Below are 12,532 nucleotides of genomic sequence, written 5' to 3'. Positions count from 1 at the left end.
TGAAGAATAAATGTACGTACCATCAAAAAGCTTTTTTCTACTGGTGGGAATGGTATTCCAGTGAATAGAAAGCAATGTAACAAGAGCAACTGTTCTCATTCAACCTGTTAATAAGTTGTTCATTTTGTTTTGTTGAGTGAATGAGGGAGTCTTTGTGGAAAAATGAAAGCACAGATCAAACAGCAAGTATGGAATCTTCTAATTGTTTTATTTAGGATAAAAAAATAAAACAAAATAAAAAAGTTATTTTTTTTTTGTTACAAATGCCATGGCTTCTTTCTTGAGTCTTTTTAAGTCTTCCTTTGTACTGTCGTCCGAGTCAGGTGGGACATAGTCAGAGTCTTCATCTATGTCCTCACTTTCGTCGTTGATGAAGCTGTCGTCATCCCCGGAGATATCCTCTTCCTCCTCATTGTCGTTGTAATTTTTCCGTACTGTCCTCTTTGCTGTTGATAGGATCATGTGCAATTAACATGCTGAATAAGTCAACTGCAACTGAAATTAGGTTGTTACTGTACTTTCTCGTCAGTGAAGCTGATCTGTACTTGTATTTTATGGAAATGAATTATTAATGTTGTCAACTAAATAAGAAATGTTAAAAAAGTTTTCAATGGCTCATAGTTTCAATGTGGCCCTGGTGTCTATTCAAACCACACCAGCTGAAGGCTATACACTTCATCTGTGGTCTATGCACTCTTCTTCCAACTAGTTCAAGAAGATTATGGTCTACATTAAAGCAGATTTTATCCATTATTATTACCTCAGGGTTTGAAAACCTTCTGTATTAGAACCACTCAACAAGTGAGCCTAGGTTTATAAACTCTACACATTCAAGGTTTAAGATGAGGTTTGAGTAAACCACACCTATTAGGCTGCCATTGGCTCAGTTTATTTTCCACCATCTTCAGTTCTCAGTATGAGAACCATAACATGCATAAAAGTATGTGTGACATATCGACAGCAGCCAAAGGTACTTCAGATGAAAAGGACAAATTCCATGAGCGTCCCTAGCCAATGTCTGAACAAACAAAGGCTCCTTTATGCTTTTTTTCTAACGAGCCTGTGACCTGAAGGGCTCAAAGGATCAACAGGATCCTGGATAAGTTAATATATGCCCCTGTTGCCCCCACCCCCAACCTTTTGATCAATAAATAAAGAATAAATAAATGTAAGTTACTGTATGTTAGAAACTCTCATTTATGTGCACACAAAGGAAGAACCTCTTCATTAAACAAAATCAATAAGGAACCCCCCTAAATCTTAATACCCAAAACAATACTTATAATACTTAAAACATATGGGTCTTCAAACACAGGCCTTTTCATCTCTGCATAAGTGCACAGTTTTATGGTGCTCGTTTTTTGACTGCAACTAAAAAACGAGATTAAATGAATATTGCAGTGGAATAAACATACCTCTGCTTGTAGTGTGTTTGTATTCTTTTCTGTGGAGTGGATTTTTTCTGTAAAGAAAACCATTGTTCCAAAATTAATACAGAATTTGGGAAGTCTATTGCCTGAAAATGCCTGAAAATAATCAAAAAAATATCCTGTTGCTTGCGCAGGACATTTCTCAAACAGTCACTAATAACATGATAAATACTAATAAAATGAATCAATGAAATTGTATTCATAATACAATAAAATGAACAAATAAAATAATAAGCTACATTGTAAATGTCTAACGCACCTATAGCAGTCAATTCCATAGGGACACTCTGGTCGATCTGAATCATCTTCTTCCTCTTCTTTTGAATCTTCCTCATAGTCACTGTCACCAGGGTGACTGCATTCTTGGAAATGAAGTGGATTTTTCCTATAAAGATTTAAGACGTATTGAAACCACAAGGCAGCTTTCATTGACCATATTGACCGGTTTTTATTAATATATACTGTATATTATGAGACCATTTTGATTGATTAAAGTGGCTGGTGATTTAGTTAGTCTCAGGGAAGTTATTACATAGAATTATTAACGTAGGATCAGAAACTATGGGAAATGGCTTTCTGGCCTTTCATATCTAAAGCCCGAGACCTTGTTTAATCCTTGTGGCTATTCTTTTCAGTATAATGAAGCTCATCCAGAGCAGCATCACATTATACACAATATTATTCTAGTTGATCCTTATCTTAAAGTATTTAGGAAAACAAACAGGACCTTAAATTTCCTCTTCACAGAATTTGCTCTTGGAACGTACCGGTAACACTCCTTTCCATAGGGGCAGTGTGTTCTAGGCTGGGCTTTGGCTGTGCCAGGGCCAGACTCTGGGCTTGACCACCTACACTTTGTCCTCTGACCATTTTCCGGCTCACTGGGCTTCACTCTACACGTTGAGCTGCTGCCTGTTGGTGTGGCTCCTTCCCCTTTTCTCTTTCCATCATCTTCTGCTTCCATGTCTAAGTTGTCTGACTCTTCACCATCCTCCGCTTTGTTGATATCCAGCCTGGCTTTGTGTGCCTGAGGAGCAGCAATCTAAGCACCAACAACATGTTTCATTTGCAACTTACTTCGAATGACTAAACCTCATCCAGTCTATGAGCTTGCATAAAACCACATTTCCCAATTGTAATGAATCAATATTTTATTATTTATTCTTTATACTTAGTAGTTATGTCCCTTCATAAAACTAGACCCAAACCAATGGATAGGGACATATGTAAAGAAGATGACTGTAAATGGTGTGACAAAACTGAACTGTTTCCACCTCATCTTCGTCACTCTTCTTCTTCTTCGTCCTCTTTCTGGGCTGCTCCACTTCGCTGTGTTCCGACTCCTCCCCAGAGATGGGCTCCATGGCCCGGCTCTGCTTTGATGCTGCCGCAACCCGGCTAGCCGATGAGATCGATGTTCCCCTGGCTCGCTTTCCAGAGCCTAGTGGGGTTTGGGTTTCAAAACGTACAACAATGTGTAGTTTACATAAACGGCATATCAACATTGCCTACTACCGTGTTTCAAAGGAGACATTGTGTGTTAACAATGAATCAATTAATGGTAATGGACAGAGGAGCATCAAACCCCATTTAAAAGGGAAGTGGGTTTACTCGGTAACCATATTGGTCTATTCACTAGGTTTCAATAGGATTCCTATTAGGAAGAGAAAAAACCAGTGGAAGCCTTTCAGCGAGAGCTTGATCTGAACTCCCTAACAGCACCAGTACTGCACTGGTACTAAGACCCAATAAGTACACAGCATTTCACGGCAAAACATTTGAGAATGTAAATTCATATGTGGGCACAATGCCCAACATACTGTTATCTTTGATATTTTACTAATATTTCTATATAACAGGTTTTACTGAAAGGTTTTTATATAAAGATACAGAATAGATATTTACAATGCATTGTATAACTGTTAAACAAATGTTTTTTTCTGAAATGCATATTTAAAATGCATAATTTGACAGTAAAATTATCGTATGTAACTGTCTTTTGATATAGTAGCAGCTACTCCCAGAAAACAGCTGGATAGTGTCGTTTTAGGCAATTTCATTCTATGTTAAAAGCTATTTGAATCTGGGCCAAAAAACACAACGTTTTCACACTTCACAGCCGTTTCCTCCTAGGAAACATTCTACCTTGACAAAAGATTTACATACACTTTCGGCATTGATAGAAATGATAAATTCAAAACACTTATTAAATTAAATAATAACTCTTTTGAATAGAGGATTTTGTGCATCAGAGAAAACCATGATCATCAAGCTGGTTGCGAAAAAACTAAATCAAGTCAAGGACTTGAGCTTTGGAAAAGGTCATGCAACTCCTCAAATACTGAGCTGAATTAGGATGAGTAGTTTATTCTCATTCCCAGTTTTGTCAACACTGTTTTCCCCCGAGTTATAACCTCAGTTTGCATTTTTATTTTGAAATGTTTTGTAATGTTCCTGAATTTTCTTCTTGGAATTGTGAGCTGGTGACATAAAACGTTACCTTTTGGGGTTGAAGGGCTCTTGGGAGTTGTGATACCCGCCATCATCCAGGCAGGTAACACCCTTTTCTTTGGTTCTGGTTTCTCTTCTTTCTCCTCTACAATCACTGACTTGGTCTACATGAAGAAGAAAAAAAACAGAACATAAACATAACTGTTGTTTTGTTTTGTTCATAAAACTGTAACGTTAGAAATGTAAAAAGTCAGAAGTTGAATTCAATTGTTCCACATCAACCGTGCAGATGTTCAAACCTGGTTTAGCGTTGGGTCCTCCTTTTTGGCTGTGGTTGCTGTCAGTGTCTCTGGTACTTTCTCTGGGGAGCGTGGTATGGATGTCTTGCCTTGAAGCATGGTGGGATGAGCTTGCTCATTACTTGGCGCAGGAAAGAGAGGTGACTTGTTGCAATCCTCGTGATAGCCTTGACTGTTTCTGTAAGACATCCAACATGTCATTGCCATGGGCAATCCTTAAAACGATTGGGCTATATGTTGTTCTGCAACACAAGATGGACCCACTCTGAAGTCTGCAATTCAGACGCTGGCAACATTAGCTTGAGCAGTTTGGTTTAGCTTCTTTTTCATCTAAACTTCAAACTAAAATAAAACATCAAAACCATGAGGTTTGGCAGTCCAGCACAAAATGGTCCCCTTTCCAAAATAGCTGTCAATAGTCACTCAATCTACACTGTAAAAGATGAAAGGCCTGACTATGAAATGAATGCAAATGACCATATTTAAAATCCATTAGTTGCCACATGTCCAACAAAAGCGCCAGTACCTAAATCTGGTTTTATATCTTAAAGCCTGCCCTGCAAGGATATTAAGATATCAGGGGCTGTCCTGCCAAGACCTTAAGTGAAATACGTGGCCTATGATAACAAGTGTATAGGGATTATGATGGAATGAGTGAGGTGAGTCTTTCCATAATTTTCAGTCCAAAACAGCTCTGAAGATCGGGAAAAAGGCCAGAATCTTAAAAAAATCTATATATTTTAATGACGCTATAACAACAGCACCTTCAGCATGTCCTGAACATTTTTATAAAAGCCAGAAGGAGAAAATAAAACAAGTTTAGTGGATCAGATAAGAGAATAAACTGATACTGTTGTGAACAAGTTGTGCTACCACTGGGTAAGCCTCTAATATTCATGGCCTTACGAAAACATTTTGTTCCACATACATTTTAACAACAATCTTGGTTCAACAGAGATTTCAACAATACTTAAATGATATTTATGCAAAACTGAAAGTGACTAGTGAGTGGTAGGTTGCTTAGTCGTTTTCAGTGCAGAAGTACCTGAGTGTGCCATCGTCCCCATCGACAGCCACAACTTTATACATGTATTTCCCAGGGAGGAGGGAGAAGATGTCACCGTCTTTAAGTGTGTGCCACTGGTTCTTGTCTAGAGGTTGAGGGGAATCGTCCAACGAGGACTGACAAAAGCAGGGGTTGAAGTGGGTCTGGAATCAAAAAAGAACAACAACCTTTGTTTGAGTATAGATGTTATATCTAGCCACATAAAGGTGATTATAATGTATTGTCATGCGGCCTGTAAATAACAGCCCTAATTAATTCCCTGTGGCTGCTACCCTAAGGCAACATTGACTCTTGTAAACTAAATGGATGAATGAACGCAACTGCATTGATATTTCTATTTCGTTTTATGAAGGTAATTTACGTTTGTGTTCAAGGATTCTACTTCAGGCTATATTTTGCAAGAACAGAAGCAGTCTGATGAAGATCAATTAAAAGTGTATATATCTGATCTTGCTTTACACATTCAGTGAACAACTGAAGGCAGACGTGTCCAATTTGTCTCGTTTAGAGAGCTTGTCTTACTGCAATTAAATAAATCTGTTTCATAAAGCTTTTGTAACAATGTTTCAAGGCTTGTTTCAGAGGTATAAATGTGCTGAGTGGACCCTTAAATGGATCAGATACATTAGGGGTATCAGGACAAAGACCCTCAGAGGGGTCTGATGTGTTCTTAGTCATACACATCACTCACTTGATTGATGTCATATTTCAATAAGGGAGAACAATGACCTGCCTGTGCACTTCCCCCTAATGAGGCCAACATGCACACACTTCAAGCTCTAATGAAAGAACCAGAGAACGTACCGGTTTGATGCGCAACTGCCCATCCAGGTTTTCAAGCATCCCATGGTGTCTGGAGACTCTTTTGTCGCTAACCTAGGATGAAAACCAGATTGAGTAAGGAAATTAGATATGGATTTATGATCACATTTCCATTTAGAATGTCAAGGGGAGGTGCCACAAGAAATGCACTGAGTGCGGTTTTAAAAAGCAGAGTATTTACAGTTATTTTCTGACATGCATAATTTGACAGTAAAATATTATATTTATCAACAACAATTTACATGAGCCTCATTATAGAGTCCTCTATGACACAAATGTCTGACAAACACTGACAAAAACTAAGCCTACCGTTAAAAAAGTCTTCTGTGAAAAATGTCACAGACTGTGGCCAAAACACTGGTCATTTATTTGATTTTATACTGGGTTGCCAAAATAACAAAAGGACTACACACAAGTGTTATAAATGACACATATGTTTGAATGAATGAATATCCTTACATTCATTATGATTTGATGTATTTCATGTAACTGAGACATGTACTCTTGTGGTTCACTTTATATAAGGCATGTACAGTGTGTAAATAAAAAAGGTATCAGTGTAAAAGCGTCTGCAAAAAAATAAAAAAGAATAAATGTGTAACTCATCAAAAGGTGCATCCTTCTTAATTACAGTGTCTATCTGACAATGCACTTTGCCTTGGAGGGACATCTGTTGGTCTAGTACAGCACTGCAACAAGGAGCTCCCACCATAATAATTTCAACAATGGAAATAATAGCCAAAACTCTGGATTGGTTCAATTAGGTTATTTGAGGTAAAGGTTGCACGTTTAATTTTATTTAAATTAATATTACAGTGACTTCTTGTATTTTTAAGTTAAATAAATCAAGACTAGTTAGTTGTAAACACATCACCTTTTTAGCTTTCGTTTTATGACGTTCTCAGGGATTTAGCTGGCTTTCATTTTATGTCTGCTATCCAATAATAACCAATTGAGTTTACACCGGATCAGGCTATTATTAAAGCTTTCATTTGAGTTAGGTACGCTATAATTGTTTTGTGGTTTGTTAGTTTTTTTTAAGAATAACTCACCCCGAGAAACGGACCCCTTCCCAAAACAGTTTCTCCCTCTGGCAGGTGTACTGGACTGCCACCGTCTTCCACGGGCAAGAGCTTGAACCCCGCCATCTATGAAGGTTGTTGCTGGATGGTTAAAAGCATTATGTTGATAGGAATCACACATCATTCCTATAAATAGCCTACCTAGTTCGGCTACTTCCCACAAACGTACTTTTCCGCTAAGGTCTAATATAATGCTTTATTTACAAGCCAGTAGAAATGCAAATGTACTGTAAATGTATGAATACCTGCTGTTTGGCTGTAATGCTCGAGCTAACTTCTCTTGAAAATGTTTAAGTACTTCCGGATATTACTGCGCATGCGTTGCCTTTCCGTTGCTTTTTCCAACGTTTCAATCTAGCCTGGTTCAGAGCCATATGGCTCTTTTGTTAATGTTTCGAGTTATTTATTTAAAACTGAATATATCGTTGCTGTTGGTGTGAATTTACTTTAACTCAAAACATGTATACATTTTTTGTACGATATTAATCCTATAAATCCTATTAAATATAAAAAGTAAAAAATATGTACGCATGCGCTCTATTCCAAATGCTGTGACGCCATGCTTTCAGGATGTAAACAACATTTTGAACTGTGAGACATTTAAATCCTGAGGCTGCTGTCAAGGAGTGGTTCAATACTATTTAGGTAACCTACTCTTGCTTGCTATTTAATTGAATGCGTTTTTGATATATTCTATGCAGTATAATGTTAAAAAGTGGATTGTACATGTTAACTTTACAAGATGTGTATGCTTTTATATCGCTAGTAACCTTTGTTTAAGGCTTTGTACGATCGGTCGGGATGAATTCGAACTGCGAGCTACAGTAGCCTATCGGAAAGAACGTCTACTCACTGCAGCTAGTATTTCTCTTAACAGCCTCCACGACTATATTCTTTATCAAAAACAATAGATCATTTGAAAAATGTGGCTCAAGTGATAGAGTTGGTTTGAATTGGTGATATCACTTCTTTGGGGGGTTGGCCTCTCTAATGTAGGCCATGTTGAACCATGACCATGGGTTACCTGATGATGGCTCATCGATTTGTACTATCACCTTTTCCCTATCAGGAACACTTTTCAGGAAAACCCTTGGGGACCCTGAGCTATGCAGGATGTCTTCAAAAAGAGTTCAAATACCTACTTTGTCTCTGAAGAAAGACCCACCCTGAGCTTCAATAAGGAGACCTGCCCAAACTTTGCTGAAACTCTGCCGACTGAAATTAGCTTGAATATATTCCGTAAACTAGACACTCACAGCTTGTGTAATGCTTTGTTAACCTGCAAATTGTGGTACCATATTATTGAAGACAGTGATCATATTTGGAGGGATCACTGCCTGGTTGTAAGAGCTGTCTGTCAGCGAGAGATTGACGGGGACAGGCAAGGTGGAATGTCATGGAAGGTGGGTCTCAGCAAATGTCCTTCACTAACAGATAACAAGCAATCTTCTTTCTTTTTCCAGAAAACAAAATACATATTACATGTTTAAACATAATTGAGCACCAGAGAATGCCATTCATCCAGTTTACCAGTTTGTTTTCTCTTCTATATTTTAAATTAGGTCACACTAGTGCGGAACTATAAAAGAAGCTTTTTGAAGAGGGACTGGTTGAGAGGAAGATACAGCAACGTTCATTGTGCAGATGAACTCCTTGACACATACATGTGTCCCCTGGATGTTGAGACGTGGGGCGAGATTCTAGAAGCAGAACTAGATAGATAGGCTAATGCTAGTAAAAAATACTGGTTATAGCCACTTGTGTAGATATATGTATGATTATGTGAAGCACTTGACTTTATTTCTTGATGTAATTATTTCTTATATTATTAGGCTTGTTTTAAGACAAACATAAAAACTATGTTGATTTATATATTTTGTAAAACTATTAGGCTAGGAATGATAACTGTGGTTTTCAAATATTTGACAAAAATTGTGTCCACACCAAATAAAGTGGAGTCTTTTTTATATTAATTTGGTTTCGTGTTTAACTGAGCCTTTTAATTCCATTGCGTAGCCTAATATAAGTTATGAGTAATGGGATCACACTGAAAATAAATGCACATAGCGTTCAGTAGGCTACCTACACAGAGTCAAGCGTACATAGTAAATCGCTTTCCATAGCCTTCCCATATTTTAGACCTTCGGACAGGGGCCAGCAATGGCCATTTCAGATTTAGCTGAGACGTAAACTCAAGGTGCTATAGGGTAGCGACAAAATACACGTATGCCTGTCTCATCTTTATAGTGAGCCTGTTACGATGTATTCTATAATTATGTTTAGATTGGTACTATGTTCGCCCCAATAATATTTTTTATTGAGATACGCTATGAGGCTATGTCGGCTTACTGTTCGTGACTGTACGCGACGCGAACCTTGCTTGCGAACTGTATACGTCACAGCATCCTCTGGTGCGACTGTTGGGAATACACCATTGCAGCATCATTCCTTTCCGCTTGCTTTTTTTATTGTAAAAGGACGGTTTACATTGTCTGTGAACCATGGATGACGTTCCACCAATAATAAATATATCAATTTCTCTTAAAATCCAACCAAATGACGGACCGGTTTTTTTCAAGGTGGACGGTACGAGATTCGGGCAGAGCAGGACAATAAAATTGCTTACAGGATCGAAATACAAGATAGAGGTCGTAATGAAGCCAGGAAAAGCTGAGGCCACGTAAGTGTATATAATACAGGCAGTAAGCAAATCATTCCTAAATGAATGTACAGTAAGGCTGCTGCAATTTTTTGCCTACCGATGATCGTTAAATAATCTATAACAGTCTAATATTGGCTACATGATATTTTTCTTGAAAGAAAAGGGGCTATGGGAAACATCAAAAGGTTGTATTTTTGGTAGCCTATGTTTGGTAGCCTATGTGTCCTATATTTAGTTACAATTACATAGGAACGCCTGTTCGCATAGACATGGAGTAGAGTGGCCCTCTGCAGGCCTGCATCCGATACAGTCTGTATTAATAAATGATGTAGGCCTATTGAAGTGTGTGGATGCATGTTTTATTAAATCAAGTAAAGGAATGTCAAAATACCTGGTTTGCTTGATAATTCATACCACTAGAATTTCCACTAAATGACCAGATGGTTCAAATGGGTTCACTGTGCTACAGATGGGTGGGGCTGTGGTACTACTGACTCTGTTCCATGGAACTCGCAGGGCCATGAATATTGGAGGTATCACCTTCCCCCTGGAACAGCAGTCAAAAGATGAGGAGTCAGTGGTGTACCATGGACAATATGACACAGAGGGTGTGCCTCACACCAAAAGTGGAGATAGGCAACCTGTTCAAGTCAGCATAGAGGTAAGTGAATACAATTACCCCTCTTTAATTTTGATGCATACATTTGTTAGGATAAACGATCAAAGGAAGGGCAAAACTGCCGTACCTCTTATTTTTTAGACTTTTTCAGCAAAAGATTTGGACACACTCATCAAATGGTCACAGATGAGAAAATCTTTCATGTTTGCAAGTGCCTCTGGAAACTATTCAACCCCTTCACATTTTTCCACATTTTATTGTGTTATAGACTTGAAACAAAGTTATTACATTTCCCTTTTGAATCAGTCTACACACAAAACCTCACAATCCTAATGTCAAAACACTTACACACGTCTATTCAGACCCTCTGCTATGACGCTCTAAATAGAGTTTAGATTGATTTAGAGAAGGCACACACCAGCAAATTGGATGCACCATAGTTCACAGTCCATGTTGCAGACATAATAAAGATACAATTGTCTTAATGCATAGATCTGGTTCAGATTAATACAAAAATGCTAAAGTATTCATAATTGTCAGGAACAAAATGGACTACATGTGAACTTGAAGGAAGGGTTTTGGTCAGTGAGGTGACAAAGAATTGAATCGCCATTCTAAGCTTCAGAGTTTGTCTGCAGAGATGGGAAAACATGCCAGAAACTTGCATCTTTTCATCACTCAGTCAGGCCTCATGGTAGATGAACGCAACTCTTGAATTGACGGTTTGATTTGAAATAAAATCACTTTTCTTTGTCCATGTTATTTCTTTTACAGTTTCCTAAAGCAGGCCAGTTTGAAACAGTATGGCAGGTGAAGTATTATAACTACTACAAGAGAGAGCACTGCCAGTTCGGAAACAAATTCAGCGACATTGAGTACGAGTGCAAGCCCAACGAGACCCGCAGTCTTATGTGGATCAACAAGGAGGTCTTCAACTGACGACCCGCCATATCAACTCATCCTTCTCACACCCAGTCACAGAAACCAAGCAAAGGAAATGAGTTGCACTATGACTATTTTTGAACATCTGCTTAAAAAGGAAAGCCTTACTGTAGGCATGTTTGAGAACAAGCACTATAATTGTACAATTTACTGAGGGGAGGGAGGCAGCTGTCAGTGATGCTGGTCTTGGAGGCTATTGGTTAGATTTGTGCATTAGCAGGGAAATAAGAGCAATAGTCTTTCAGGAACTGAAACACAGTATGACATCAGGTGAAGGGGACTGTCTTTATGGTCCAGCAACACCAGCCAGAGCTTTGGCCCTCCAGGACCAGGATTGAAGACACCTGTGGATGACATATAAAAAAAATAAACTATCTAACCCGTTTTATTACTCGTGAGGTGTGTGTTGTGTGTGTGAATGAACATGGTAGTAGTATGCTTTCCCTCTGTGTTTATTTTGTTAGCGTTAGTGTTGTTTAGGCCGTTGAACTTGTCTCCTGTCTCCTTCCGAATAGCACAATTGTGATCCAGTTCATCAAAAAGCAATGGGGCTTTAAGTTGGATTCCCTAGGTTCTACAGTGGAGACATGCATTTTCCTGGATCCAAGTGCTTCTGCTCTTGTTACTTTGTGCTTTGCTTTGGTGAAGTCTCACCACAAAGTGCATGGCTGAACAACTTTATGCCAAAATGTTTTGGGTTGTTTTAATGGAAACTGTGGTATAAGATGGATGTTCTGTTTCTTACATATTGAATGGGAAAGTGTACAATAGAAGAAAAATAAAGCGATATAGCCATACTTGAAAACAGTATGGTGCAATAAATGTGGCAATAGTTTCCAAGTTGTGTGTGTTCTATACTGATAAGATAAGTACCTGGTTCGTTTGTATGTAGACACATGCAGTTATGCAAGTGGTCTTTGGAAAGTGTAAACTCCTCATGAACTGGCTTCATGGAGTAAGTGTTTTTAAATGTTTGTCAGAAAAAATATTATAGTCAGCAGACATAGAGAACAGACCATAAAGGTGTGGCGTGCGTTGTGTTTTCTCGCCATTGTTACTCACATCGCCAAAAACAATTCGCAACTAAAGAGGATGTCGTAGTGCATTCTTATGCATCGCTTGATACAAAGTAGATGATTACATCTATTTATTGCAGTTT

At 38.3% G+C, this 12,532-nt stretch overlaps 3 protein-coding genes across 5 annotated transcripts; 2 read left to right on the top strand and 1 right to left on the bottom strand.

Annotated features, from left to right (window-relative positions):
• Positions 1–187: 187 nt before the first annotated feature.
• aplf (aprataxin and PNKP like factor) lies at positions 188–7,481 on the bottom strand. Of its 3 annotated transcripts, none has more exons than XM_084685830.1 (11): positions 7,396–7,481; positions 7,121–7,216; positions 6,051–6,122; positions 5,226–5,389; positions 4,181–4,358; positions 3,931–4,045; positions 2,696–2,871; positions 2,198–2,472; positions 1,690–1,815; positions 1,416–1,462; positions 188–446 (listed from the first exon to the last, which is right to left on the bottom strand). In XM_084685830.1, exons 2-11 carry the CDS (start codon positions 7,214–7,216, stop codon positions 244–246), a joined length of 1,452 nt encoding a protein of 483 aa, XP_084541956.1. In that variant the 5' UTR covers positions 7,396–7,481; the 3' UTR covers positions 188–243. The 3 variants fall into 3 exon arrangements, with proteins under 3 accessions (XP_084541956.1, XP_084541955.1, XP_084541957.1); XM_084685829.1 differs by having other exon boundaries at positions 7,121–7,231; positions 7,396–7,477; XM_084685831.1 differs by having other exon boundaries at positions 2,705–2,871; positions 7,121–7,231; positions 7,396–7,477.
• Positions 7,482–7,705: 224 nt separating this feature from the next.
• On the top strand, positions 7,706–9,123 carry fbxo48 (F-box protein 48). The gene is made up of 3 exons (XM_084685668.1): positions 7,706–7,795; positions 8,220–8,553; positions 8,713–9,123. The coding sequence occupies exons 2-3, from the start codon at positions 8,257–8,259 to the stop codon at positions 8,872–8,874; spliced, it is 459 nt and encodes a 152-aa protein (XP_084541794.1). The 5' UTR covers positions 7,706–7,795; positions 8,220–8,256; the 3' UTR covers positions 8,875–9,123.
• Positions 9,124–9,555: 432 nt separating this feature from the next.
• Positions 9,556–12,151, top strand: cnrip1a (cannabinoid receptor interacting protein 1a). The gene is made up of 3 exons (XM_084685644.1): positions 9,556–9,830; positions 10,329–10,473; positions 11,206–12,151. The coding sequence occupies exons 1-3, from the start codon at positions 9,652–9,654 to the stop codon at positions 11,368–11,370; spliced, it is 489 nt and encodes a 162-aa protein (XP_084541770.1). The 5' UTR covers positions 9,556–9,651; the 3' UTR covers positions 11,371–12,151.
• The last annotated feature ends 381 nt before the right edge of the window (positions 12,152–12,532 follow it).

Source organism: Hypomesus nipponensis, chromosome 21, assembly GCF_054491055.1.
Source record: "Hypomesus nipponensis isolate SF chromosome 21, ASM5449105v1, whole genome shotgun sequence".
In the NCBI taxonomy this organism is placed as follows: Eukaryota; Metazoa; Chordata; class Actinopteri; order Osmeriformes; family Osmeridae; genus Hypomesus; species Hypomesus nipponensis.
This window is presented reverse-complemented; position numbering and strand designations above follow the sequence as displayed.